This window comes from Protomyctophum bolini (assembly GCF_963924005.1).
Source record: "Protomyctophum bolini genome assembly, chromosome: 4".
Classification (NCBI taxonomy): Eukaryota; Metazoa; Chordata; class Actinopteri; order Myctophiformes; family Myctophidae; genus Protomyctophum; species Protomyctophum bolini.
The window spans coordinates 32,374,423-32,398,420 of NC_137865.1; the positions used below are offsets into that span (position 1 = coordinate 32,374,423).

Here is a 23,998-nt window from a genome sequence, read left to right on the forward strand (position 1 = left end):
TCATCTGAGTTCCCAGATGTTTTTGCCAGCTCCCACATTAAATGGTACCCCAACTTTCAGCAGCTGTCACAAAGTTTCCCAAGGGAACATGGGTTGGACATTAAATGCTTAATACCAATAGCTTTCTTCACAAAATGTGTTCATAAAGGTGTCTACTATCACATCTGAATTGGTTTGAGAAAGTTTGAGAAAATTCAGTATAGTAGACACCTTTATGAACACGTTTTTGAAGTAAAGCTATTGGTAGGCATTTCTTTTGCAGATTGGTAACAAATTTGGCTAACTTTCCCTAACTATCGAGCACTGGGGTTGAGTACTTAATTCCTCTGCTGGCTATACACACACACACACACACACACACACACACACACACACACACACACACACACACACACACACACACACACACACACACACACACACACACACACACACACACACACACACACAGCACACGCCACCCATCAGACCCATTCCGTCTTCCCCGGCAGTGTGTCTTCGTCGGTATCAGCCTCTTCAGCCCACGAAGCCAACAGGTGGGCCAGCCTGGAGAAACGAGGCCCCCAGAAGGCCAGACTGCGGATCAAGTCCTCCTCCTCCTCCTCTGGGCTAGAGGAGGAGTTGAGAGAGCTGAGAGAGCCAGCGGTGGAACCGCCCCCCTCGTAGTCAAACACCAGCAGACAGTCATAGGGAGGAGCCGTAGAGTCACCGTCAGCTGCATGCAGGTTCTACAGGGGGTTCCACACACAGGCTCATTTCAGAAAGAAATAGGGTGTGGCAAAAAAAAGTTACATAAGTTTTCCCTGTTTTTTTGTTTGATTGTTTAAATGATTTGGGTTTTTGATATATATTTGTATGTCTTTTAATGTTCGGATGAATTGAAAATGGAGGACCCTGATGTAAACAAGGCTATTCCTGGTTTTATCCTCGTAGCAGACTTTGTAAATGGTAAATGCAGCACTTTTATCCAAAGTGCTTTACATAGATTGTGCATTACATTCACCCACACATTCATACACCGATTGTAAGTGCCCGTGACACTTGGGTTTAACTTCAATGTTTTCTTTAGTTTGAAGTTAATTTGTTATTTACCTTGCTCATTCTGGTTTACCTTTATTTTGACACTTCCTGTTACCAACACATATCTAGCTTGAAGCCTGTTAGCTTCACTCACATCAGAACCACTCACCACACTCAGCCAGAGTGACAGGGAGAGATGCAGTGTTTCTAGCAACAGAGCCACATGGTATGATATGTTTGCAACTTCATGTTTGCCCAGTTGACTCGACATTATTGAAATGTTTGTAGCTTCAGTATACAATATGTGGACCGTGTACCCACAGATCACAGTACTGATTGTTTGGTGACTCAGTGCCTGTTTGCTGTGCTTCCTGTGTGAAGCTCAAGGTGGCCTTCCAGCCCTTAGCACCCTCGATAAGCGGAGCGAGGTACAGCGGTGTTTGTTTGTTCCATTTGAGTTCATGATTTAATTTATGGTCTATTGTATTTTGTTGTGGTATTTTGTTTGGTCTCTGGTATCTTGGTTATGGTGCTTAGTTATTGTATCACTGCATTATTTATAATTGACCTTTAAATGAACATTTTTATTGTTTATCGTATACTGAAGTGATGAATCTAATGCACTGCTTTATTGTGAGCGAAACTATGATTATTGTGGTGAGTGAAACTATGAAATGTATGATTCTAAAAGTATTTATTTATTCAATTTTATAGTTTTCACGGTGTACCAGTGATCTTCGTCTGTACCTGAAGACGAATAAATTACACCCGTTGAGACCATCCACATCTGATTATTTCACAATTCGAGGGCAGCTACACCGATGGTGGAGGAAACGATGCAAGGCACCAACCTGCTCATCGGGAGCAATTAGAGGTTCAGTGTCTTGGTCAAGGACACTTCGACACTAACTGTGGGGGAGCCCGGGTTTGACCTGTATACTTTCGTTCAAGTGTATGTATAATAATACATGTGTACTAGTGTAGACTACACACATCCTTAATAAAGTTGCCGATGTCCTCATTCTCCTGTGGTTGTAGGCGATAGAGGGCGTGGCTCTGGGCTGCAGGAGGAACCACATCAGCGTGGAAAACCTCTGGGCGGTTGTCCAGTCCTCTGTGCAGCTGACACAGGTCATACTCCTGTAGCAGAGAGACAGACACACACATTCACACCTCACCACATTTCAAAACATCATTCTAATTTAGTTTGTTGTAAGACTGTCCCTTGCAAAAAATATCTAATTAATACTATTTTTTTAATTAATACTTTTTCTTTCTATAAATTAAGTACGAGTCACACCTTCAACTAAAAGACAATGTTTTGATCCTACAGAGTAAAATCTGGAATGTTCATAACTCTCTCTAGTACTGTATGTGTGGAGGAACAGTATGCGGACACATTTTTTTATATTAGTTAAATTATTGCTCCAGGTCTTACTATGCTTACCCTTACCCCGACTCCCCAGACACCAGCACATACTTACTATGTTTCACATTGGACTAATACATTATGTTAAGTTGAAAATACTTCATTTATTTAGTATTGAAACACACGAAAAGCACTTTTAGTCTGTTCTTACCCAGTAGTCTCTCGAGACAGATGTTGACTCACATTCCAATTCAAAGGAAAAGAGGACGCTGTTTGCCGATGGGTTCTCAGATTGGTTCTTACCTGGTCCTCTTCCCCTCCTCCTTCCTCATGGTAGTAGAAGATGTTGCCTCTGTCCACGTCCTCCAGCAGAGGGCGTGCTTTCACTGAGACGAGGCTGACACGCAACCACAGCAGCAGCAGCAGTAGCAGCACTGTGGTGGACAGACAAACACAACCACACGTTTATAAGTAAATTAAATTAACTATTCAAAAGTACAAATTACAACGCACATCTTCTTTTGAATATCAGTGCATTGCTGAATTGAAAATCTAGAATCTACAAGTTGTCTTTGGACTAGTGTTGCACCGTAGATTTCACTAATGTAATTTTTAAACTTTGGGTCCCAAGACTCCAAAAAACGTAGTTACGTAGTACTCGAGTAAATGTATACTTGTATACTGTCCACCCACCAGCCACTGATCACAACCTAGAAAGGTGCCCTCATTGAAGGGCAAATCTCTTGCAAAAATATTATTAATTATGGGATGACATATGCCTACACAGGACTGCAAATATGGCTCCTAAAACTCCAGCTGCAACAGAAGAAGAAGGGACGTGTGCCCGGCCCCGGGGATCTGGCTGTGGAATGAAGCAGCTGCTGAGGACTCCTTGGCATTGGCACACCTCCACCTCCAGTGTACTGTCCTGGAAGAGCATCTGGGCGTCATAGATCCGCATCACCACACTGTAATCCCCAGGAGACAGAGCTCGCTTAGGTACCAATGCTGCTTCATCCCCTGTGAGAAGAGCCAGGAGGAGGAGAGAGACATGGGTATATGAATTAGCTCTGGTCCATAGCTCTAACAACCCATTAGAGCTATGGACCAGAGCTAGCTATATGAATATAGATAGCTAATAAATGCAACCGAGTAGAAATGCAAGCAGAAGTAGAGGCATACATAATTCGCCATGTTAGCTTGAACGCTATATCGGTATAGAGCAGTGGTTCTCAAAGTGGGGTATGCAGACGCCCAGGGGTCATTGAGGGGGGTCCCAGCTAAAAGGTCGGGTTTCCATTGTGGTCCTATGTGTTAAATTCATCAACATAGAATAGAAATAACACAGAAATACATATCATGTTCTTAGTTCTTACGTGTGGTGTTGACCCTGACGGTCCAGTTTGCTCCGTGAGGTCCCTGAAGCTCCACAGTGTACGGACCCGTATTCCCAGGCCCGTCCCTGTCCATGATATCCAGCAGGATGGGAGCGGGGTCCACGGTGCACAAGCTGACCTTCCTCTGCCTGATCAGAGGAGCGTTATCGTTCACGTCCCACAGAGTCACCACCAGAGTCCCCGTGCCCGTGGCCGACACCGTATCTGGAACGCAGGAGAGGTGGCTTTGACGGCTTTCCATTGATAGCTGACACTATTATCCACACACACACACACACAGACAGTCAGACACTGAAAACACCATCTAAAGGCCTGGCCTCCGGCCTGGCAGAGACAATATATAGGCTAATCGTTGTTGTCGGAAACCACGTAGGAATTACATTTTTTGCATAGTGCTATTGAACACCCTTTACGTCTGTGTGTTGGTTAAAAATATATTTAACCAATGATATGTAGTAAAAAGCACTTCGGACAAAACCTCTTAACTCCATTGGACCCTTAAACTGTCTGCTAATTAAAGCAGCTAACTCCAGCATCTCTCCCCCTCTCATCATGCAAGTAATTGACAATATATAAAATACCAATTTTATTTTATTTTCTTTAATTTCCTGAAAAATGAACATTTTGGAATTAGGTGGTTTCTACCCGACAGGAGAGATATAATATAGTAGCCTATATTAATAAGCAAAAGCACCCCCAAAAATAAGTCAGAGCAGTTCTTAACAAGAATAATGTGAATTTATTATGTTGATTCAGTAACTTTTACCATTATCAGAAGCCAAAATGAGAACGGTGTATTTGCCATTCTTTACAAAGATTGATTCTCTGTCCATGGTCATTTTAGTTTTGACCAGTCCCGAATCTTTATTAATGCTCAGCCACTTGGCCAGATCACCACTCAGCTGATATCTGAAAGAGAGAGAGAGAGAGAGAGAGAGAGAGAGAGTCATATTGTCATAGTCCTATACTGCTAATTAACAATTCCCTATTATTCTTACATACTATCCAATAATTAACTCATGGTGCAACATCATTTTCATTGAAATGCTACATAGTAATTTCTAAAAGTGTGTGTGTGTGTGTGTGTGTGTGTGTGTGTGTGTGTGTGTGTGTGTGTGTGTGTGTGTGTGTGTGTGTGTGTGTGTGTGTGTGTGTGTGTGTGTGTGTGTGTGTGTGTGTGCGCGTGCGTGCGAGAGTGAGAGAGTGAGAGAGTGAGTGAGTGAGTGAGTGCATAGGTGTGTTTATGAGTGCATAACATACCCAACGGTCTGTCTCCTGGCTGTGTCTGGGTCCTGTGCCCAGCATGTGGCCACGGTGCTCCCCACAGGCAGGGCCTCTGACACCAGCACGTGAGTCTCTGCCGGGCTGAAGACCGGCGGCTCATTCTGGTCCTCCACCCTCACCGTGACCGTGGCTGTGGACGTGGACACGGGCCCGGTGAACGCCGCCTCGTTCTCCACCACCACCAACAGGGTGAAGACCCTGACACTCTCAAAGTCCAGCGCCTTGAACGATTGTGAGGAATTTATTTGTATATCTCTGCTGTCGGGACGAAAGTAACCACCTAACTCCAAAATGATATTTTTTCAGGAAATTTCTTTTTTGAGAAAACAAAGCAATACTGCCTCATCAAAGTTGGTGTTGTGACTTTATATATTGTTAATTACTTGCATGAGAGGGGGGCATGTTTTAGCAGACATTTTGAGGGTCCAATGGAGTTAAGAGGTTTTGTCCGAAGCGCTTTTTACTACTTTTCATTGGTTCAATATTGTTTTAACCAATACACAGACGTAAAGGATGTTCAATAGTACAAAAAATAAAAAAAATGCAAAAATGGAGTTAGGTGGTTTCCTCCCGACAGCAACGAATATAGTACTTTTCCAAACATATAGTTACAAAGTGGTTTACAGAACAAGAGCAGCATGATAAGCATGATAAGCATGAGAGATTAAAACAAACCACACAAATATAAAATAAGCACAGATAAAATAAATAAAACAAGGGGACTAAGCAGTATAGGCTACAGATGGGTGTAGGAGATTTTCTGATTTAGCCTTTGTAGTTGTTTATTGTTATTGATTCTTATAGGCCTATTCTACTTTCTAATTCCATTTCCCCTTGTGAATTAAAAGTTTTACATATTGTTAATTTGTTACATTATTATGTTACACTAAAATGTTACTATACTTTATGCATTTAATAGCTATCAAAGAGAGGAGCCTATGGATGGACTGATGCCCACCTTGGCTGCTGTGAGGATTCCCTCCATTTTACTGGGGCCTGTGCTGATGTTGAAGTGATTGCCACGGTTTCCTTTCACAATGGAGTATTTGGTGTTGGCATTGGGGGACCCAAGCTCATCAAAGTCATTAACAGTGAGCCTCGCCACTTCCACGCCTGCCAAATTCTCAGGGACTGATGTAGATATCTGCAGGAAATACCAAACCAGATATTAGATATAATGGACACTTTTCACTGCAGACATTTTGACAGTAATGCTATAACATTACATTAGGGTGCATATGTTTTTATTTAATTTTTATATATATATTTTTCTTTTCATTAAGATGTTTCTGTGTACCTGTGGGAATGTGCATGCATAAAGTGAGTGGCATATCAAGTGAAAGTGAGTTTAATGTCGTTTAACACCTTTTAATGCCATCAGATAGCACTTTTCTGTTTGGATGTATGGGCTGTCAAGGCCAGAAAGTCGTTATTTTGCCACAGTATAGGGCAGGCATTCCCGCATAACCCGGCTATGATGATGATGTCACACACATACCCTATAAGCCTATATTAAGATGTATATTTGCATAGTGTGTGCCTCTCATACAGTAGTGCAGCACACACATTTAATTATACATGCAGCTCTATAACAGGCAGAAAATAATTTCAAGGCAGTAAGCAGAGAATTATGATAATAAGATACGTGGGCTACTGTAGCTGTACTTACCGATGGATGTATAAATTGTGGGGCGTGATCATTGCTGTCAGTAACAGTGATGATAACGGTGCAGGAAGCGCTTAGCCCCGTCCCCTCCAGGTCAGCAGCCTCGATGACCAACTTGTACTCTGGGCGGGTCTAAATAGACAGTGGTGTAAAATGGCTGAGTACCCTTACTCAGGCACTGTACTGAAAGGACCACCCATTTTCAACCTGTAACCGTGTCAGTTGTATTTTCATATAAAAGTACTGATTTATGTTCTATAAGAACCCATTTGTGTTGTTTCATGTTGGCTGGTGTGCAGTACAGTATGTTAGTATATTGCTGTGAGTTGGGCAGTGATTGGGGAAACCAACTCACCTATCACTCCAGGCTGATTGAGTTGATTGCCAATGTTTTCTTTCTTTTTTGACATGACACTTATGCTGAAGATATGCTGACATTTTAGCTTGCTATTTTCCATTGATACGCTTTTGTTTGTTTATTACTTGAATGATTATGTTTTGCATATACTGTAAACTTAAACTGATGTCCAGAATTTGCTGCAGGCCTCCTCTGGAACGGTGGAACCCCTGTGGTGCCGGGCCTGCTGGGGACCAGATATATGAAGATAATGGATGGATGGATGTCTAGTCCACCAGAAGTCCAATACTCAGAGGTAAATATTGTAGTTTTCTTGTAACTAAATAATTTGACAACTCGGCGAACTCGCTTTGCAGATTCAGATAATTAATACAAAACAATAACCACTTAAGCCCTATACTTTATACTTTCTAACTATTTACTATTCTAAAATAGCCTATCTACAAACTCAGAATGTGTTGTGAACAACTTGTGATGCGTTGTGAGCTAAAAAATATATTTACGTTTTTAAAGAAGTCTATAATGGCATGTAGAAACTATGGATTATATTACCCTGTACAGGTATTGCAGCCAATGGGAGCCTGGACATGGACGCACCTGCAGCCAGTAAGGCAATCAACAGAAGTTTTTAAATAGCCGACGCCCAAGCTGCCTGGTGAGTCAGTTTGGAACTTTGGACTAATTGAGGAGTGAGGAAGCAGGAATCACTGTTCATGAGGAGGCTGGTATGATGGATATCTCACAAGTGAGTACAAGATTTAACTCAAACCTTTGGACCCACTTGGATGTGCTTTGCGTGCATTGTGGCTCACCTGGTCTCGTTCTCTCTCCCTCCCTCCTAGGCCGACTGAGAGCATACAGCACTCTCCTCCACCTGAATACATTAGTCACTAGCTCTCTCTGCTCTGACCACAGGACTGTGCATAGAAGCCCAAGCCCCCAGACAGGAGGAACCCTAAGTTGATGTTTTGCCCCGTTTTCCCCTTTCCCTAACTGGTTAATAAAAGACAATTTAAGTTACATGTTGACTCTGAGCCTCTTATTTAATTGTGAATCTTGCCTATTCTCCCCTGGGTTGCCACAGTACACTGAAAGTGTGTCTAAATAACAATAGTGTCATAACCTTTTTTTTTTAAGAAAGGAAAAAAAAAAGTAACTATAAAATGAATTAAACACCTCTCTGTCCAGTCCAGCTGCCGCCACACTGATGATGCCACTCACTGGGTTTATGGCGAACATGTCTGGCTGGGGCACAGCGGGTACCTGAGCTTCAATACGATATCTGACAATGGCGTTATCTGTGTTAGGGTCATCACGATCCAGAGCCTTGACCCTCATGATGGAATGATCTAGGGGCAAAAGCAATTAAAAAGGTGTACTGTGTGTATGTAGTTTTAGAGAAAACGTGGCAATATGAAGACATGGTGAATATTGACGTTTGGTCCACTAGTTAGTTAATCTCATGATTAACACTAGTCACAGGTGGAGATTACGTGATTAGTTGGATGCGGTCGGTGTCTCACCGATGGCACAGGCCTCGCTCACCCTGCCAAGGAAGGGTTGATATGGGAACTCTGGAGGGTTGTCGTTCTGGTCGATGACTCTGACGATGAGCATGGTGGGCTCCTCAGCCTTTATTCCCTCACTCAGGGCATGGGCCCAGAGCTGAAAGAATACAGATATACTGTAAATGTATGTGTGGATTAAGACCCCCCATGATGGTTTGACCTGTTATCTAAGATGACCTAATGAACGTCTAACAACCAAAACTTTTCCCCATTAATATCTTTCTGCTGCTGCATTCAAAGATGATGTAGGAGTTTTTTTTCATCATCCACGTTGACCGGCCTTTGTTTTCTTGGTTCTCCCTATACACCTTGCTCTGTCTTGCCTAGTGCATATGATACAGAAACACTTATAGTGTAAATGTATGTGTACTGTACACTCACTGTACATGTAGAATCTACATTGTAGATAGTAACATGTATTTACTACACACTGCATGACACACCTTATATTTATTTTCAAATTTATTTATAATGATGTGGAGTAAGATTGTGGAATTCTATTTGAACTTTTCTATCTACAGGCAATGGCAACTAAAATTACCAAATTTGAGCATGAGGGATCCGTAAAGTTTTACGTTCACGTCAACTGACCTTGTATTCATCCTGTTTCTCTCTATCCAGTGCCTTGGTTACAAACAATGATCCCGTTTGTGAATTAAATGTAAAAAGACCCTCTGGAGGCTCATCGACTCCTGGTCCTGTGATCTTGTAGGTTATTTGCACCTTTTTGGCATTGTTTGACTTGATCTAAAAGCATATCCAACAACAAAAATATGTCAATCAGTGTGATAACTAGTACAAAATGCCTACAATTAAAGTAAAAACGTTAAAAATCCATATTTGATCCTGCCAGTGTCATGCAAGCACTCGCACCTTCTGGATTTTGCTCTCGCGTCACATTTGCGGGTTGGAAGAAACACCACATCAACGGGTTGTCCAAGTATGAAATAAAAGCAAAATGGCCACTGAATATGGTGAATTCATTGTGAGCATCGTTACCTGCACCATGAATTTGGGATATGGACCTCTGTCATTTTCTGGGATGTAATTTGGTGGAATGATCCAGTCTCTCTTCATCCTATTCAAACCGTTGTGCAAATGTCGGAACTCCATGATGGGATATTCCTACAGTAGATGCCCACATTAGAAATGATGTTTCATTGAATGTGTACTAATGTACTCTACCATACAGTAAAAATAGAATAGTAAATCTTCAAGTGATGGTGTGATGGCGACGTCTTTTGAGCTGGTAGATCTGCTATATTTGAATTGAAATCCTCAATATTTGTTGTTGCTATTTTTGAATTGGAATTCTGAAAAGTAACATGTTAATTTAATTTCCAATGCATTAAGTTAGCTAGGTTACTTTAACTTCATGAACTTAAATGCAAATACATTGGACATAAAAAAAAAAGAGTCATTCGGCTACTAATATAGACAGCTGAAGTAATTAAAGCAGGTCATGTTTGCATGTTTGGAATTATAACAGCTGAAATAAATAATATAAATATTCGGATATTAACCTGCGGGCCTAACCTATGTATAATACATTTTATTACTTTTGAAACAATGTTTGTACCTCTAGAATTTTACTCCTTGGGACCCCATTTTTAGAACTTTCTGGCACTTTGGTCCAAGCAGCGCAGGGTGAGATCTCGTCTGTCATTAGGAAAGCCAGACACTAAGAAGCAAACATCAGTCTTACAATCACATTCTTAACCCATTCTGGGCGGGAACCCCTTTTGGTGATTTAACTAAGCATTATGTTTTACTTTAGCTATTGAGAAATAGCAGATCTACAAGCTCGTAGCGCGCCACCGAGTGGTGCGCTACGAGCTTGTAGGTCTGCTATTTTTGAAAAATCGTACAAATGCGGCACAAATCTTTGAATATATATTCTTTCAGAGCGAACGTTTTTTTTATTTCGACGTTGGGCCTAAATGCGTTCGCAGCCAACAAGATAAATGGTCAATTCCTTGTAGCCTGGTCAGAGTTGAGGGTTTGTACCTCATCACTAGAGAAAGAATAGAACTGGATGCAGGACCAACGGTGGATAAGGCTATATAAAAAATAGAAGTCTGCACACCGTAATTTTGTAAAGCTTGTTTGTCCTATGCCTCATTCTGATGAGTCCAAATGTTAAACTACAATAAAGCCTTGACTGGGAGATTTACAAAGCTAGTGTGCGGACTTCTATTTTTTTATATTGTACCTTAATTATCACCACAGTTTCATTGTGATTATTGGAGGTAATTCAACTGAATCGTGAGCTTGTAGATCTGCTATTTTTGCTATTAATCGTACAAAGAGAGTGGCTAAATTGTTGTTCATAGAAGTTGAATAATAAATTACCGTTATGGAAAATGTTTTATAGGCCTAGCATTTATCTTAAATCAGAAAAAAGACCCTGTAGATTCTACAGGGTCTTTTTTCTGATCCTTTGCAGGAAATCACACCAAGTCTGTTGAGCTCCTTTAGTCCTTTCAGCACTCACCTGGATGTGCCTTAGTAGCTCCAGGATATCCATCATTAAAATCTAGTTCCTACTAGATTTAAGGATTATCTTCCACAGTCTTCCGTGATCTGGATATGCTGTTCCTTTCTCAAGGCTTAATCATCAGGGTAGTAACATTATCCAAGCCGGGTTACTTACTAAGTTGGTTCCTGCTCATGCTAAATCGACGACAGCCTTGTTTGATAGTATCAGCCTAAAGTTGGGTGCAAAACAACGTGGTAGAGGTGACCTACAGAGTACAGACATGCAGGTGCATGTTTACCATGTACTGTACATGCATGGTCACTGCTTTGGAATCAATTGCATCTCACCCTTTCAAAATTGTGCCAATGCCTACACCACATTCTCTTTGCTAAAAGTTTTATTTTTTTAATGAAAAACAAAACTTAAAAGAAGGAAAAAAAAGAATTGTTCTGCGGTAGGCTGAGTTCCAATTCCAGTCAGGTGAATTCTTCTCACAGAATACAGCAACCTGTTTACAAAACACTTGGGTATCAGGACAGGCTCATATGACACTGGGCAAATAGAATGTTAGCGTTTCAAACAGGTTCTAGACCAGTTAGAGGTAGAGAGGAGGGAAGGAACAGGGCATAAGGAGAGATGGGGTAGGACAGGGATACTCAAATAGATTTACCTGTGGGCCACATTACAAAAATGGCAAGGGGCCAGGGGCCAGTAGATAAAATTACGACATTAATGATACTTGATAACTTCTCTCTTTCAATTGCTTTATTTTCGCAAAATGTATCAAAGTACAATGTGCATGCACACAATATGTAAATAAATAAATGTGTAGTGATATGGCTGACTGAGTAAAATAAAACAATCTACCTGAAAATAGATAGCTATAAGTGAAGAGCAATTTCCGCAATTTCCGCAATTACCATTTCCGCAATTTCCGCAATTTCCATTTCCGCATTTCCGCAATTTCCACAATTTCCATTTCCACCATTTCCGCAATTACAATTTCCGCAATTTCCATTTCCGCAATTTCCGCAATTTCCATTTCCATTTCCAACTATTAATGGCAGCTGGGTTTCATCATTCAAATAAAATAGAATTCTGTCCGTTTAGCTATAAAATTATGTCAGGGAATAGGGATACACAGTATATGTCTTTCATTTGCATTGCATCCCCCCCCCCCCCCAAGCTTTTATTTTCGTTCGAGTAATAGTACAACTCTAATAGTATTACTTATAATAATGTAATTAAAGATAACTTCATTCAGATTATTTTTTTTTTATTTCATTTTCCAGATTTTTTTTTCTTTTTTTTAGTTTTCATTGGTGGGCCAGTCATAATGGTCCCGCGGGCCTGATGTGGCCCGCGGGCCTGAGGTTGAGTATCACTGGGGTAGGACTTCTCACGATTCAAGGTGCCACCTACTGATGATTTGTGTCTTATACACTTTGAAAAGCCTTTCCCTAAACTGATTTTGGACGGCTACAAACAAATAATTTCTTTAAAGATGACTGGAATAGTTTTGCATGTCTTTAATGTTTTATTGTCCATGTTTCTGGACCAAGTGGACATACAGTACACACAGGTTTCTGAATATTAAACATCTGTACCTTGAATTCACCTTTTTACTTTTGGTGGAGAAGCAAATGTAAACAGGACAAACATTCACACATAGGTCAACTTAAAGCTTCAATCCATTTTAATGAAAAAAATCAAAGTACAAAAATACATTTTAATGAAAAACCTCAAGCTACAACCTACCGTGTGTCACCCATTCTGAGCTTGTAGATTTATACATTTTGGCCTAGGTTTAAAGTGATTAGAATATATATTTTTATGGAAATGAGAAGGAAATGAGTATGCACAAATGTATAGTTTTTGCAATGTGTGGTTGTCACAGGCACACATGCACCTTAAAAAAAGAGCCTGCCTGCTAGGAATACATCATCTCATACTACTACTACTCAAAAGCAGGATGCCAATATAACCGAAGGGAGGCCGTTCTCAGCCCCCGGTGTCAGTTAACATGTAGAAGTGCCTGAAGCTCATAAGCGCAATATCGCTCATTGACTCTTGGAAGTGGAATTTGTTTAATCTCCCACACGGGATAACTGGGTTCAAACACTCGGTGGGACATGAAACTTAAAAGATTGCAGCTTGAAAAGGTTTCACATTGCGGATCAAAGAAAATATCACAAATGGATTGTCGAAAACCAAAACCTGAACGTCTAAAAGCAAGAATAAAACATTATCTTTAACAGCATTACTCAGGCAAGGCAGAAAGTGAATTTGTGCATTAGTTTACAGTATAGTAATTCAGTCACGGTTTCAAGTATACAACACACATAATTTCTGTAAAATTAAAGTCCAAAATTGCAAATTGTTTATGGAGGAAACTAAGTGATGTACGTACCGGTAAAATGTTCATGACATTTCTCTTGTAACTCTGACCTCAACTGATGTAAACTACAGTAGAAAAATCATCGTATAAAATCATTGATATACCGGTATAATAAGACAAAACAGAGCTCGACAGAAACCAGTTTCAAGCTCATGTCATCCCAAACAATTCCCAAAATATGAAGACAGGAGTTACACGTAGTTACCACATTCCCGGCAGCAATAATTCATAAATTCACCCGTTAACCGCCAGCATTTGTCAGTGAATTTTGAAGAGGAGAGGAAGACATTCAGTATGAGTACAGACCATGAAAGCGCCGCCTCACAATCCTTCTGTTGTTTTGGTTTTAAGCAGGAGGTGACAGGAAAAAACAGAATCGGATGTAGACTAACGGTGTGTGTTGTGACGGACGCAAATATACAGGTATACTTTCACTTGAACACATAGCGTTACTGCGACAGTCAGTTCAAATATACAGGTATACTTTCACTTGAACACATAGCGTTACTGCGACAGTCAGTTCAAATATACAGGTATACTTTCACTTGAACACATAGCGTTACTGCGACAGTCAGTTAAAATATACAGGTATACTTTCACTTGAACACATAGCGTTACTGCGACAGTCAGTTCAAATATACAGGTATACTTTCACTTGAACACATAGCGTTACTGCGACAGTCAGTTCAAAGCCATTGAACTGACTCAACGGTGGGCCATTGAAAAGCTGTCCGAAACACGTTTGTTGTCTGTCAGATGTAAATAAACCATGTGCACCAATAAGACTAGTCTTCCAATTTGGAGTGTTTTCTGCTTTTGTAGTTTCTCTTTCTCTCATTTGAAAAGATGTTTACCACGTGTGGATGTGTGCAGTAATCTTGCTTACGGTACCGTTTCTGTTTACTTCTACTTATGCAGCATTACGACGGCGAGCTATCACAAACCACTATGAAAAGGACCATTTGGCGCAAATCTAAGTCAACGGCAGTAGAATTGTTGTGCATCATGTGTCGACTGTCAGATCAGTGGCGAGGTTTGGCCAGGTCAGAGTTCAGATACACCACAGTGACTGTGATGTCATCCCTGTACATGCGCGCCAGGTCTGCTGGCAATGCCAGCATAGAGGACAGCTTCTCCTGGCAGAGCTCTCCGTACTCCCCGGTGCCCAGGGCATGTCTGACGAGGTGCGTGGCAACGTTTAGGTCCAAGGCGGGGGTGGCACGGGCACGCCGCTGCAACAAGAGGTCGTGCATCTGGCCCAAATTCAGCCGTCTCTCGGATGGAGAGACTGGGGCCTGAGGAGAGAGGGGGGGCGAAGAGTAGAAGTTAGTCATAGCATAGCGACTTTTGGAACAAACAAAAAAAAAGTTTATACTTGGAGTGAAACAACTTGGATGGCATGATCAAATTAATGTAAATATTGGTTTGGCTGACCATGGGGAGCAGGAGAACCGCAGGTTGATTACAGAGGGTCATTTATTTTTTTTCCACTTTTGGACTCATTTGGATAATAGATTTTCCATAGTGTTTTTTAAGTGGTGCAACCACTTCAAGGATCAGCAATGTCCCTATGTATGTCTGTCTGTTTAGGTTACCAACAGGCGGCGCTGTTGGGTCACTCACTTCAGACAGGTCTGATTTTTTGTTTAGATGTGCTGACATCAGAATGCAAGGAGAATGAACAAGCTGAACATGTCCTGGCAAGCTGCCACACGATAAGATGCAGAAACCATCAATCACACCACAACCACAATACATGTTAATTCCATCCGGCACAGCACGCCTAGAGAAAAGGTGCAATAATACCTGCATGTGAATCCCACTCAAATGCTCCCCGACAAGTCGCACGGCCTCCTTGCTGCTCAGCTCGTCCCACAGTCCGTCGGAGCCGATGATCAGGAAGCGGTCCTGAGGTCTCAGCTTGTGATAGGTCAGCTCAGGTACCACATCCAGGTAGGGCGGAGTTAGGTAGTTGGGTGGAGTGTACTGGTACAAGTTGAGAGAATCCAGGTCCAAGCCAGAGTCCAGCCCGTTGAGAATGCTCTGCTGCAACTCGGGTTTCCACTTGAACCTCACGTCACCGAAGGAACGCAGGGGCATCAGGACCTGGCAGCAAGCGGACAAGACCATTAGTTAACATTTACAATTGAGGCATTTAGCAGACGCTCTTAATCCAGAGCGATTTACAGTAAGCAAGAACCACACATAGTAATACATCAAATACATAGAAATAGTCATTGAGAATCATAAGCAAACTAAGAACCTGATATTTGTCTAACAGTGGAATATCTGTTCTGTGAAGCTATGAGTATACTATACAGTACACTACTATAGAATGCTATATGTCTACTACAAGTTTAGCTTTTGCATACGCCTGTAACGTTGTCTAGGCTAGTGCAAGTGCTACGACAAGTGCTATGGGCTAAGATGGAGTCTGAAGAGGTGAGTTTTCAGACTATGGCGGAATTTGGTGAGTGATTCAGCAGTTCTGATTGCAATGGGTTCATTCCATAGTTTGAGTAATTGGAGGGAGACACTGGCTTACCGAATTCTGCTGTTATTTCAATGTAACTTTTACTCATCAATTCTTTAGTCTTACCCAATTTTCCCCAGGGACTGCTCTTGCAAACATAGACGTTGTAACTAAGCGTACACTGGAATATGTGCAAGGAGTAGAATGTAATACACAATGTAAAGCGCCTTGGATATAGGTGCTATATACTGTACATAAATGCACCATTTACCAATTAGTGTACATATTTGTCTATTGCTTTACATCTGCCACTGAATCCAAAAACAATGTGGACAATAAAGTTGATTTAATCTTATTCTCATCAAGCTATAGTATAGTGAATGCTCACCCCCAGCAGTCGGTCATCAGTGACCACTGTGTCCCTCTCAGAGGGGGGGTGCTGGGCTCTGATGCGCTCCATCTCAGCCTGGTTCTGGGAGTTGTGGTCCGAGGAGAGGTCCAAGGCGCTCCACGTGCCATCGTCCTCCTGCACCCCCAGCACGGCTCGGCAGTCACCGCTGTTGGCCACGTGGATCCCCTCCATACCCACATGGGCCACGCAAGCAGTGGAGCCAGCAAAGGCAACCTGTTGCAAAGGAACATACAGATATCGGACAGTGTTGTTGTGCGCATTTTGTGCTAATCTGAGCTAGACGATACTGAAGTGCGGAGTGTTTGTTTACCTGTATAGCCGTGTTTCTCATGAGGTCACTGTCAAGAGGGACCTGCGCCTCTAAAGAGATATCCGTGTCAAGTCGCATAAAGGCATAGTCCAGAGCTTCCTGTGGACTAAAGGGAGAGTGGAATAATGGGTGCATTCTGCATTGTAACACTGATCGGACGTAGTAATGCACCTAAATTCAAACCTAAATTCAAGGTCACCAAAATGGCTAGATTCATTATGCTTTATTACCCAGTCAGTCCAAGTGTAGCTGGTGAGGATCAGAGTTTTATTATAATTGTAATATTATTCATATCTCTCTACTCTTACCTTGTGCCTATCCTGTGTTTCAACAACTTTCAAACTCAATGCTGTTGCTGCTAAAACACTGTCATTTCTACACAGGGATCAATAAAGGCCCATCTATCGTTTTGAGGCATTCCTGTCAACTGTTAGTTGCATACTGTCTAGGCACCTTGTTTGCAAACATACACACCTCATGCCATCACCATGTTGGTCACTATCCAGCAACTCCTGCCAGAAGACTCTGAGGTGGTCTATGTAGAGGGAGGCAGACTCGCGGTAGATGAAGTCACTGTGGTGTCTGTACCACTGTAATATGGGAGGGATTGGCCTTTCGTGCTCCATGCACCTCTCCAGTTCCTCCAAGGTCCGCTGGGACATCATGGCCACGGCCACATAGTAGGGGAGACGCTCACTGACTGCCTGTGCGCAGGCAGCCCCCCCATGCCCATCAAACACTCCAAAGAGCATGCCTTTTGTCTGGACAACAACATGGGAAACACGTTAACGTGGTCTGGTCTACTGTCCAAAAAGATAAACTTATTTTAGACACTGAGAAGAAACCATGGGGTGGACCAAGGATCTGGAAGGGGAATTTTATCTCCACGCTGGGATTTTCTGGACAAACTGCTACTTCTGCACCCCGACTCAAGACTCTTAAATATATTTGCCCACACTTACTGTAAGTGTGTCCAAATTATATATTTGGAGATCATTTGGGGGGATTCATTTGTGAAATGAGATTCTCATGCCTACCTGTAGGCAGGAGGCTGCAGTGCGTCGGTCCTCAATGGGAGTGTTAGCGGCTAACTGGTTGCTCTCAAAACCTTTCACAGCACTGAGGCCCCTTGCATCAAACTCGGGTACAATCACAGCCTGTAATATACATGTAGAGATAGAGACATGCATTAACATTTTACCATTGATAAGTTATTGGCTGATGGCTGCAGAATAACATGAAGTCAATGTCTTATCATGTAAAATGTACTACAATTGCATACTGAAGCCGTTTTGTCTTTACAATGTCCAGAGTTCATATAGATTGTACAATCTACTGTTGAAGAGTTAAGCTGTGATTAGCTGTACAGACGGATCCATTCAAATGCCCACCTGTGGGACCTGCTACATTGATTAATTTTCCCATAGAATTGCATTCATTTAATCAAACTTATTTTTTCCACGAGTCAAATCACACCCTTCTGTCCATTAGTTAGAACGCAGGTTTAGTTACTTCCGTATTGTATTCATGAAGCTTGGTCCTACTCAAAAAAAAAACATGCAATCAATGCCTATGCCCAGAAGATAACTACGGATGAGTTCAGTTAAAACTGACTGTACAATGTTCCATTTCTAAAGGTCCATCTATTCAGATTTTTTAAAGTTGTTTAACAACTACACTAAATTGTTGTAAATTGACGCAAGGCCGATAGATTGCTGCTTACCTGCTCATTGGCCCGCAGCATGCTATTGATCTGGACCCGGCTGAGCTGATAGGCTAGATCCTCATGGGTTGAAAGATACCGGTCGCCCCGAGACACAGAGCCCATCTCAGCACCCCTGTGATGCCACCAATGTGATTTGAGGCCGCTCCAGGAGGAGAAGTGGGACTGTTGGGTCAATGTGGGTTGTTGGATGGAGGGGGAGGAACCAACGCCATACTGGTAAATCTGAAAGATACAGAAATGCTATTAAAATGTATGGTTGGGAGCTATTAGGCAGTAAACTATAGCCAGGGGTTTACTAGTTGGTACATCACACACAGAGTAAAAATAGACCTTTGACAGCCATATTGACATAAATAGCAAGGTGATGTTATATCCTGTGCAGGTGTTACATTATACTAAACCATTTAAACACCTTCTAAAACCTAACCTAAGGTTTCTGAAAACCTTCAAATTCTTATTAAAAAATAAAAAGATATGTTGCACTACTACTATGTACTGTAGGCCTATAGCAGCAATTAATGAGATACATATTCAAAGGTTTAACCACGTATAGGTTGCAACTGGTCTAAATGGGCTCATTACAGTTGTGTTCCTAGTTCCGTTTAGATTAAACAGTCCGGGAGCTGCTATTGTTGGCTTTCTGGAAGGTACTGTCTATTGTCTATGGTGGGGAAGAAGAGCTCTTGCTTTTTGTTGAGTCAATTGGTCAGACAGTGGTAGACGGTGCAGCATAATTATTCAATACTATATTGTCATTATGGTTGCTTATATCATTCTAAGCATTATATTTTACCATCACTAATAGTACTCATCTAATACATTATGATAATATCATCACTTGCCAAGTGGAGACATCTAGGCTCTTACAAGCTACCAAATGATAATATTATTTAGATGTCTCCACTTGGCAAGTTGGCTATTGTTTTGGTTACAGCCTGTATGCATGTAGTCTTGTTATGGCTCAGCTTGTCCTTGAAGCAGCTATTATAGCATATATCATCTGATCGCTGTGCTCCTTGGCAGAACTACTGTACCATCATCGACTTGAGTGTTATTGTACTTCTCCATGTCATGTACATTAAAGCCATCACCACCTCCTAGAATATTGTCTCGACTCCTATTGCCTCAACAATTACTGACTTCCAGTGATTTCCAACGAGCACTTCCAAACTACAAAACTCACATGAATGTATAGCTCATAACATGTCTAGGGTGGATTTTCAGGTGCCAATTAGAGAGTTTAACTGTTAAATACAATCAGATAGGACTTTTCTGTTTAGATGAATGGGCAGTAAAGGGTTAGTATTGCAACTCTAGAGTCCAGATATTACAATTTAGGCATTCAGCAGATGCTTTTAATCCAGAGCGATTTACAGTAAGCAAGAACAAAAAACATGGCAATACATCATAAAAAAGTCATCATGAATCATACGTACATAAGCTAAAACTGAACCGAACCTAAGATAATAAAATCACACCCGCCTGAACTGAGTGGTGCAACTCCCCTCTCTCCCTGCCCCTCTCTCTCTCTCTGTAATTAGCAGGCAACAGTGCAACACTATCTCTCTCTCTCTGTTTCTGGCACAACAGCACCACTTTTGCCCCTACTGGTACTCTAAACATCGGGACATAGTCACATAGGGACATTCCTTGGAGTGGTTGCACCACTCAAAAATAGGATCTAAAGCCCAAACCACACCATTCCAATGCAACTCCTTGGAACTCAAGGATTTTCATTGGTGTGGTTGACCTTACAACGGTTTTGTCCAGAGAAGTTGCTTGCTTGGGGCGACGGTGGCTCAGGGGTAGAGTGCCTAGAATCTTGCGGTTACCATCTAGGCACTCTACCCAGGCACTCAAACCCAGGCTCCCCCAGAGTTACTGTCGACACTGAAACCCTAATTGCTCCCGATGTGCTAGTTGGTGCCTTGCATGGTTTCCGCTGCCATCGGTGTATGAATGTGTGTGTGAATGGGTGAATGTAATGCACAATCTCTGTAAAGCACCTTGGATAAAGGCGCTATATAAATGCACCATTTACCATTTAACTGGTTTGGTTTGGGGCCTGGGCTTAAGAGTTGCTTGTGGTTGGTAAACAGTGTGGTGGTTAATTTAATCAGGACAGTCACCTGGCTGGAGACAGTGGAGGACAGTGTCAGTGTGCAGCTGGAGGCTCTCTGGAGGATGCTGGCGTACACACGTCCAGACATCTCAGTGGATGGAGGGTCTTGTGGCTCTGCTACTCACTTCTCACCTCGGTCACCTCAATAGCTAAAGTTGTGAGAAATTAATCATATACAGTAGTAAATGAACAATGAGCCATCTCGTGTGCGCAAGTTAATTTACCGAGGAGAGAACAGCACACTGGCCAATGTAGTCATAATTTTGACAGAAAGTATGTATGTGTACAGTGGATTTTTATGAAACAATCACTTTGCATATAGAGGATAATTCAAGCTTTTGATGCGTTGTTATGACTTCAAAGGTTATCTAAACTCCAATAAACAGGCTGTAAAACATAAGTCATGGGACCTTAAGAAATGGCATATTTTAATGATTAGGCTACCGGGATACATATCCCAAAATGAATGATATGAATATGAACAGCAAATGACATGGATAAAAGCAGATACGAACTGTTATATCACAAATTCGGATTCGATCATATCAGTCCGTTGGTCAGGGCGCCCCTTGAAGCGCAGGCCAGAGGTGTCGTCTGTCCTGGAGAGCTCTGACGTGTCTTTACTTTTTCAGACACTATATAGAAATCTTTCTGTCTCTCTGTGACCTTGCTAAGCACAGCTAGGGTGCACACTCTTAAAAGTAATGGTAACTGCTTTAAAAAAGGTACCTACCGGTACTTTATTTTATCACTTTTTATTGGCCTAAAATATTGTCCATTCATGAATCCACTTGCTGACCGGCTGTCACTATTGGGCAACTTATTTTATAGGGGTTTCTTGTGACCCTACTAGCTCAAGGCTCTATTGCTGATTACTTAGGTTAGGACCCGCCACAGTGGTGTCCGGTTAGAACTTAAACCACTGCCTTCTCCCTGAAGCCGACCCTATATATTCTCCGACTATGCTTGTCACGATGACTAAGCCAGTTAGATCTATCTATATATGGTTCTACCACATCTGATATCAGCACTACTGTAGGTCGCCTCGTGCCCAACGTCCTAGTCGGATATCCCCATATATGGGGACTAAATAGCCAATGAGCAACTATTCAGATCCAACAACATGACTGGAAGCGAGAGTCTTCGTTACAGCCACCCCAGATTTCACGTTGAAATCTATACCGTATCCAGAAGACGCGAACAATTTTCCTTTCTTTCGGATAAGTTCTAACAGGCCAGGCCTGATAGTTATCCAGCAAGGGAAACCCTCAAAGATGTTAATATCTCTCCATACACGATCTGTGTATGCTCACAATCCACGCTCTTTGGCGATAAATGCTCCCTCAATATTATTGACTTGGTTTGGCTGTGCAGCAGGAGATACCTCTGAAGACACAGCCACCCCATGCAAAACTTGAAGATCTCTCATGATTCTGAGTTTCTTGGGTCTCACAGCTTTGAGACGCTGCTGCTCACCTAAGGAGCAGCCAGGACCGCCAGAGCGTTTGTGCTCTGACGGCGGCAACAGGATGGGTCTCACAGCTTCGAGACGCTGCTGCTCACCTAAGGAGTAGCCAGGACTGCCAGAGTGTTCGTGCTCTGACGGCAGCAGGGGTGGGTCTCACAGCTTCGAGACGCTGCTGGATATATATATATACTAAATATCCAATGAGCAACTACTCAGATCCAACAACATGACTGGAAGCGAGAGTCTTCGTATACCATTAACATCCTATGGCAGGCAAAAAAATTACGTTTTCTTTAAGTAGCATGTGACATAGATAGATGTCAAACTAGGGCATTTTCATGATTCTGAATCCATTCCAACTTAGCATTAGTTTTGCACAAAATGCACTCCTTGGGCAAAAAATGGCCATAGACGTCATGACAAATGTGAAGAGGTCAGCACATTTTGGGCACATTTGGGCAAGTGTCTATGGCTGCTTTTAGCCCAAGGAGTGTTTTTTGTGCAAAACAAATGCTTGTAATGGATTCAGAATCATGAAAATCCCCTAGTTTTACATGTCACATGCTACTTAAAGCAAAAGGAAAGTTTGACATTTTTGCGTGCCATATAGGATGTATGGTAGGGTCACAAGAAACCCCTATAAAATAAATTGCCCAAAAGTGACAGACAGTCAGCAAGTGGATTCATGAATATATATATATATAGTTTAGGCCAATAAAAAAATACTATACCAAATTTCCCACTTTAAACAAAAGAAGCCTGTCCTGCCGGACTACTAGACATATATGAATAATGAGCTACTTTCTGTCAAGAAATTCTGTGCAGATTCTTGTTCTAAATCTAAGAGTTTGGAAGCACTCGTTTTTATTAACGGGTTGCGCTGCTGCCTCATGCATTAGCCTATGTGTTGAGGACCCCCTCTAAAATGAGATGTGACATCTCAAGGGGCTTATCCTTTCAATAAAGGTAATTATAATAATTATTTGCAAATTCGAAACAGCTGGTACGCAGGGCCGTTCAGTGACTTCAATGAGTGCTTCCAAATGAGTGCTTCCAATCACCTGCACAGAATGTCTTGACAAAAAGTAGCTCATACGTTCTGAACATGTCTAGGGTAGATTTTTATGAAACAAAAACTCGGCAGATTGAAAGAGGATAATTCAAGCTTGGCCCCTAGAGCTGCAATGTTGGTGAGTTTAACGTCGTTTAATACAAGCAGATCGCAAACGCAAATTGGATGAATGGGGGGTCAATGGAGTCATCCCATTATTTAAAAAAAAATCTAGAGTTGCAAATTGCGTGTAATATGAGTGTAATACGAGTGTAATATATAAACCAAATTGAAAGCCAAATGGACACAAAACCATTTGGTTTCATTGTACACTCTCAAGACTCAAGAGTTACATTATTGTAATAATATAATAATGTAGTTACATCTGCATCACTTAATTTACAAGAAGTCTAAACAATTACAGAATGTATAAGAATTGTTATTTTGATCAACTGTTATCTCTCGATCCTATAAGTACCAACTACCAACATCAATACAGCATGGACAATCTTATCCAATTGACAACAACATAGGCTATTCGACGTCTTGGGTCTCAGAGGATTCAAATGGTGATCCGTGGCTCGAATGCCCAATAAATAATGAACCTTGACATGAAAATGGTAACAGTTGAAAGTGTTGAAACAGACACTACCTACCTAGAAACTAGCAAACGTTGAGAACTGGCTCGCGAAAACATTATTGACAGCCGCCGGCAGACGCCATGATCGTCTGAGTGACGTCACGGCGTTCTCTACTTCTGCAGCGTCGTTGTCAGATGAAACGATGCAGTCTATGGAAGCTAGCGACATGACGTTGCAAAGACGCAATGATGCATGTTAGCTGCTCCAAATCAACTCACAACGCGTGACGCGTCTTTGCATCGTTTCATCTGCCTGT

General features: G+C 41.8%; 2 protein-coding genes across 4 annotated transcripts; both read right to left on the minus strand.

Moving 5' to 3' along the window:
• Positions 1-11,553, minus strand: LOC308314051 (B-cadherin). Of its 3 annotated transcripts, XM_080761435.1 has the most exons (15): positions 11,157-11,553; positions 10,242-10,343; positions 9,662-9,787; positions 9,254-9,409; positions 8,618-8,759; positions 8,271-8,443; positions 6,740-6,868; positions 6,029-6,214; positions 5,047-5,291; positions 4,553-4,695; positions 3,766-3,990; positions 3,173-3,409; positions 2,693-2,823; positions 2,014-2,160; positions 1-728 (listed from the first exon to the last, which is right to left on the minus strand). In XM_080761435.1, the coding sequence occupies exons 1-15, from the start codon at positions 11,190-11,192 to the stop codon at positions 465-467; spliced, it is 2,442 nt and encodes an 813-aa protein (XP_080617561.1). In that variant the 5' UTR covers positions 11,193-11,553; the 3' UTR covers positions 1-464. The 3 variants fall into 3 exon arrangements, with proteins under 3 accessions (XP_080617561.1, XP_080617562.1, XP_080617563.1); XM_080761436.1 differs by lacking the exon at positions 9,254-9,409; XM_080761437.1 differs by lacking the exons at positions 9,254-9,409; positions 9,662-9,787.
• Positions 11,554-12,987: 1,434 nt separating this feature from the next.
• pdp2 (putative pyruvate dehydrogenase phosphatase isoenzyme 2) lies at positions 12,988-23,825 on the minus strand. Its single transcript, XM_080762625.1, has 9 exons — positions 23,758-23,825; positions 20,590-20,731; positions 18,458-18,682; positions 17,772-17,891; positions 17,209-17,495; positions 16,735-16,840; positions 16,401-16,637; positions 15,346-15,645; positions 12,988-14,834 (listed from the first exon to the last, which is right to left on the minus strand). Exons 2-9 carry the CDS (start codon positions 20,668-20,670, stop codon positions 14,562-14,564), a joined length of 1,629 nt encoding a protein of 542 aa, XP_080618751.1. The 5' UTR covers positions 20,671-20,731; positions 23,758-23,825; the 3' UTR covers positions 12,988-14,561.
• Between the last annotated feature and the right edge of the window lie 173 nt (positions 23,826-23,998).

What these genes read in the sequence shown, in the direction of transcription:
- LOC308314051 (XM_080761435.1), bottom strand. Translation starts at nt 11,192, where the DNA reads ATGATGGATATCCTGGAGCTACTAAGGCACATCCAG. An exon ending in CAGCTGGACTGGACAGAGAG is followed by an intron (nt 6,869 to 8,270) that starts GTGTTTAATTCA and finishes CTGTCTATTTAG; the next exon opens with ACCCGCCCAGAGTACAAGTT. An exon ending in GAGGAGGGGAAGAGGACCAG is followed by an intron (nt 2,161 to 2,692) that starts GTAAGAACCAAT and finishes TCTCTGCTACAG; the next exon opens with GAGTATGACCTGTGTCAGCT.
- pdp2 (XM_080762625.1), bottom strand. Translation starts at nt 20,670, where the DNA reads ATGTCTGGACGTGTGTACGCCAGCATCCTCCAGAGAGCCTCCAGCTGC. An exon ending in CTGCAGCCTCCTGCCTACAG is followed by an intron (nt 17,496 to 17,771) that starts GTAGGCATGAGA and finishes GTTGTTGTCCAG; the next exon opens with ACAAAAGGCATGCTCTTTGG. An exon ending in TGAGTGGGATTCACATGCAG is followed by an intron (nt 14,835 to 15,345) that starts GTATTATTGCAC and finishes CTCTCTCCTCAG; the next exon opens with GCCCCAGTCTCTCCATCCGA.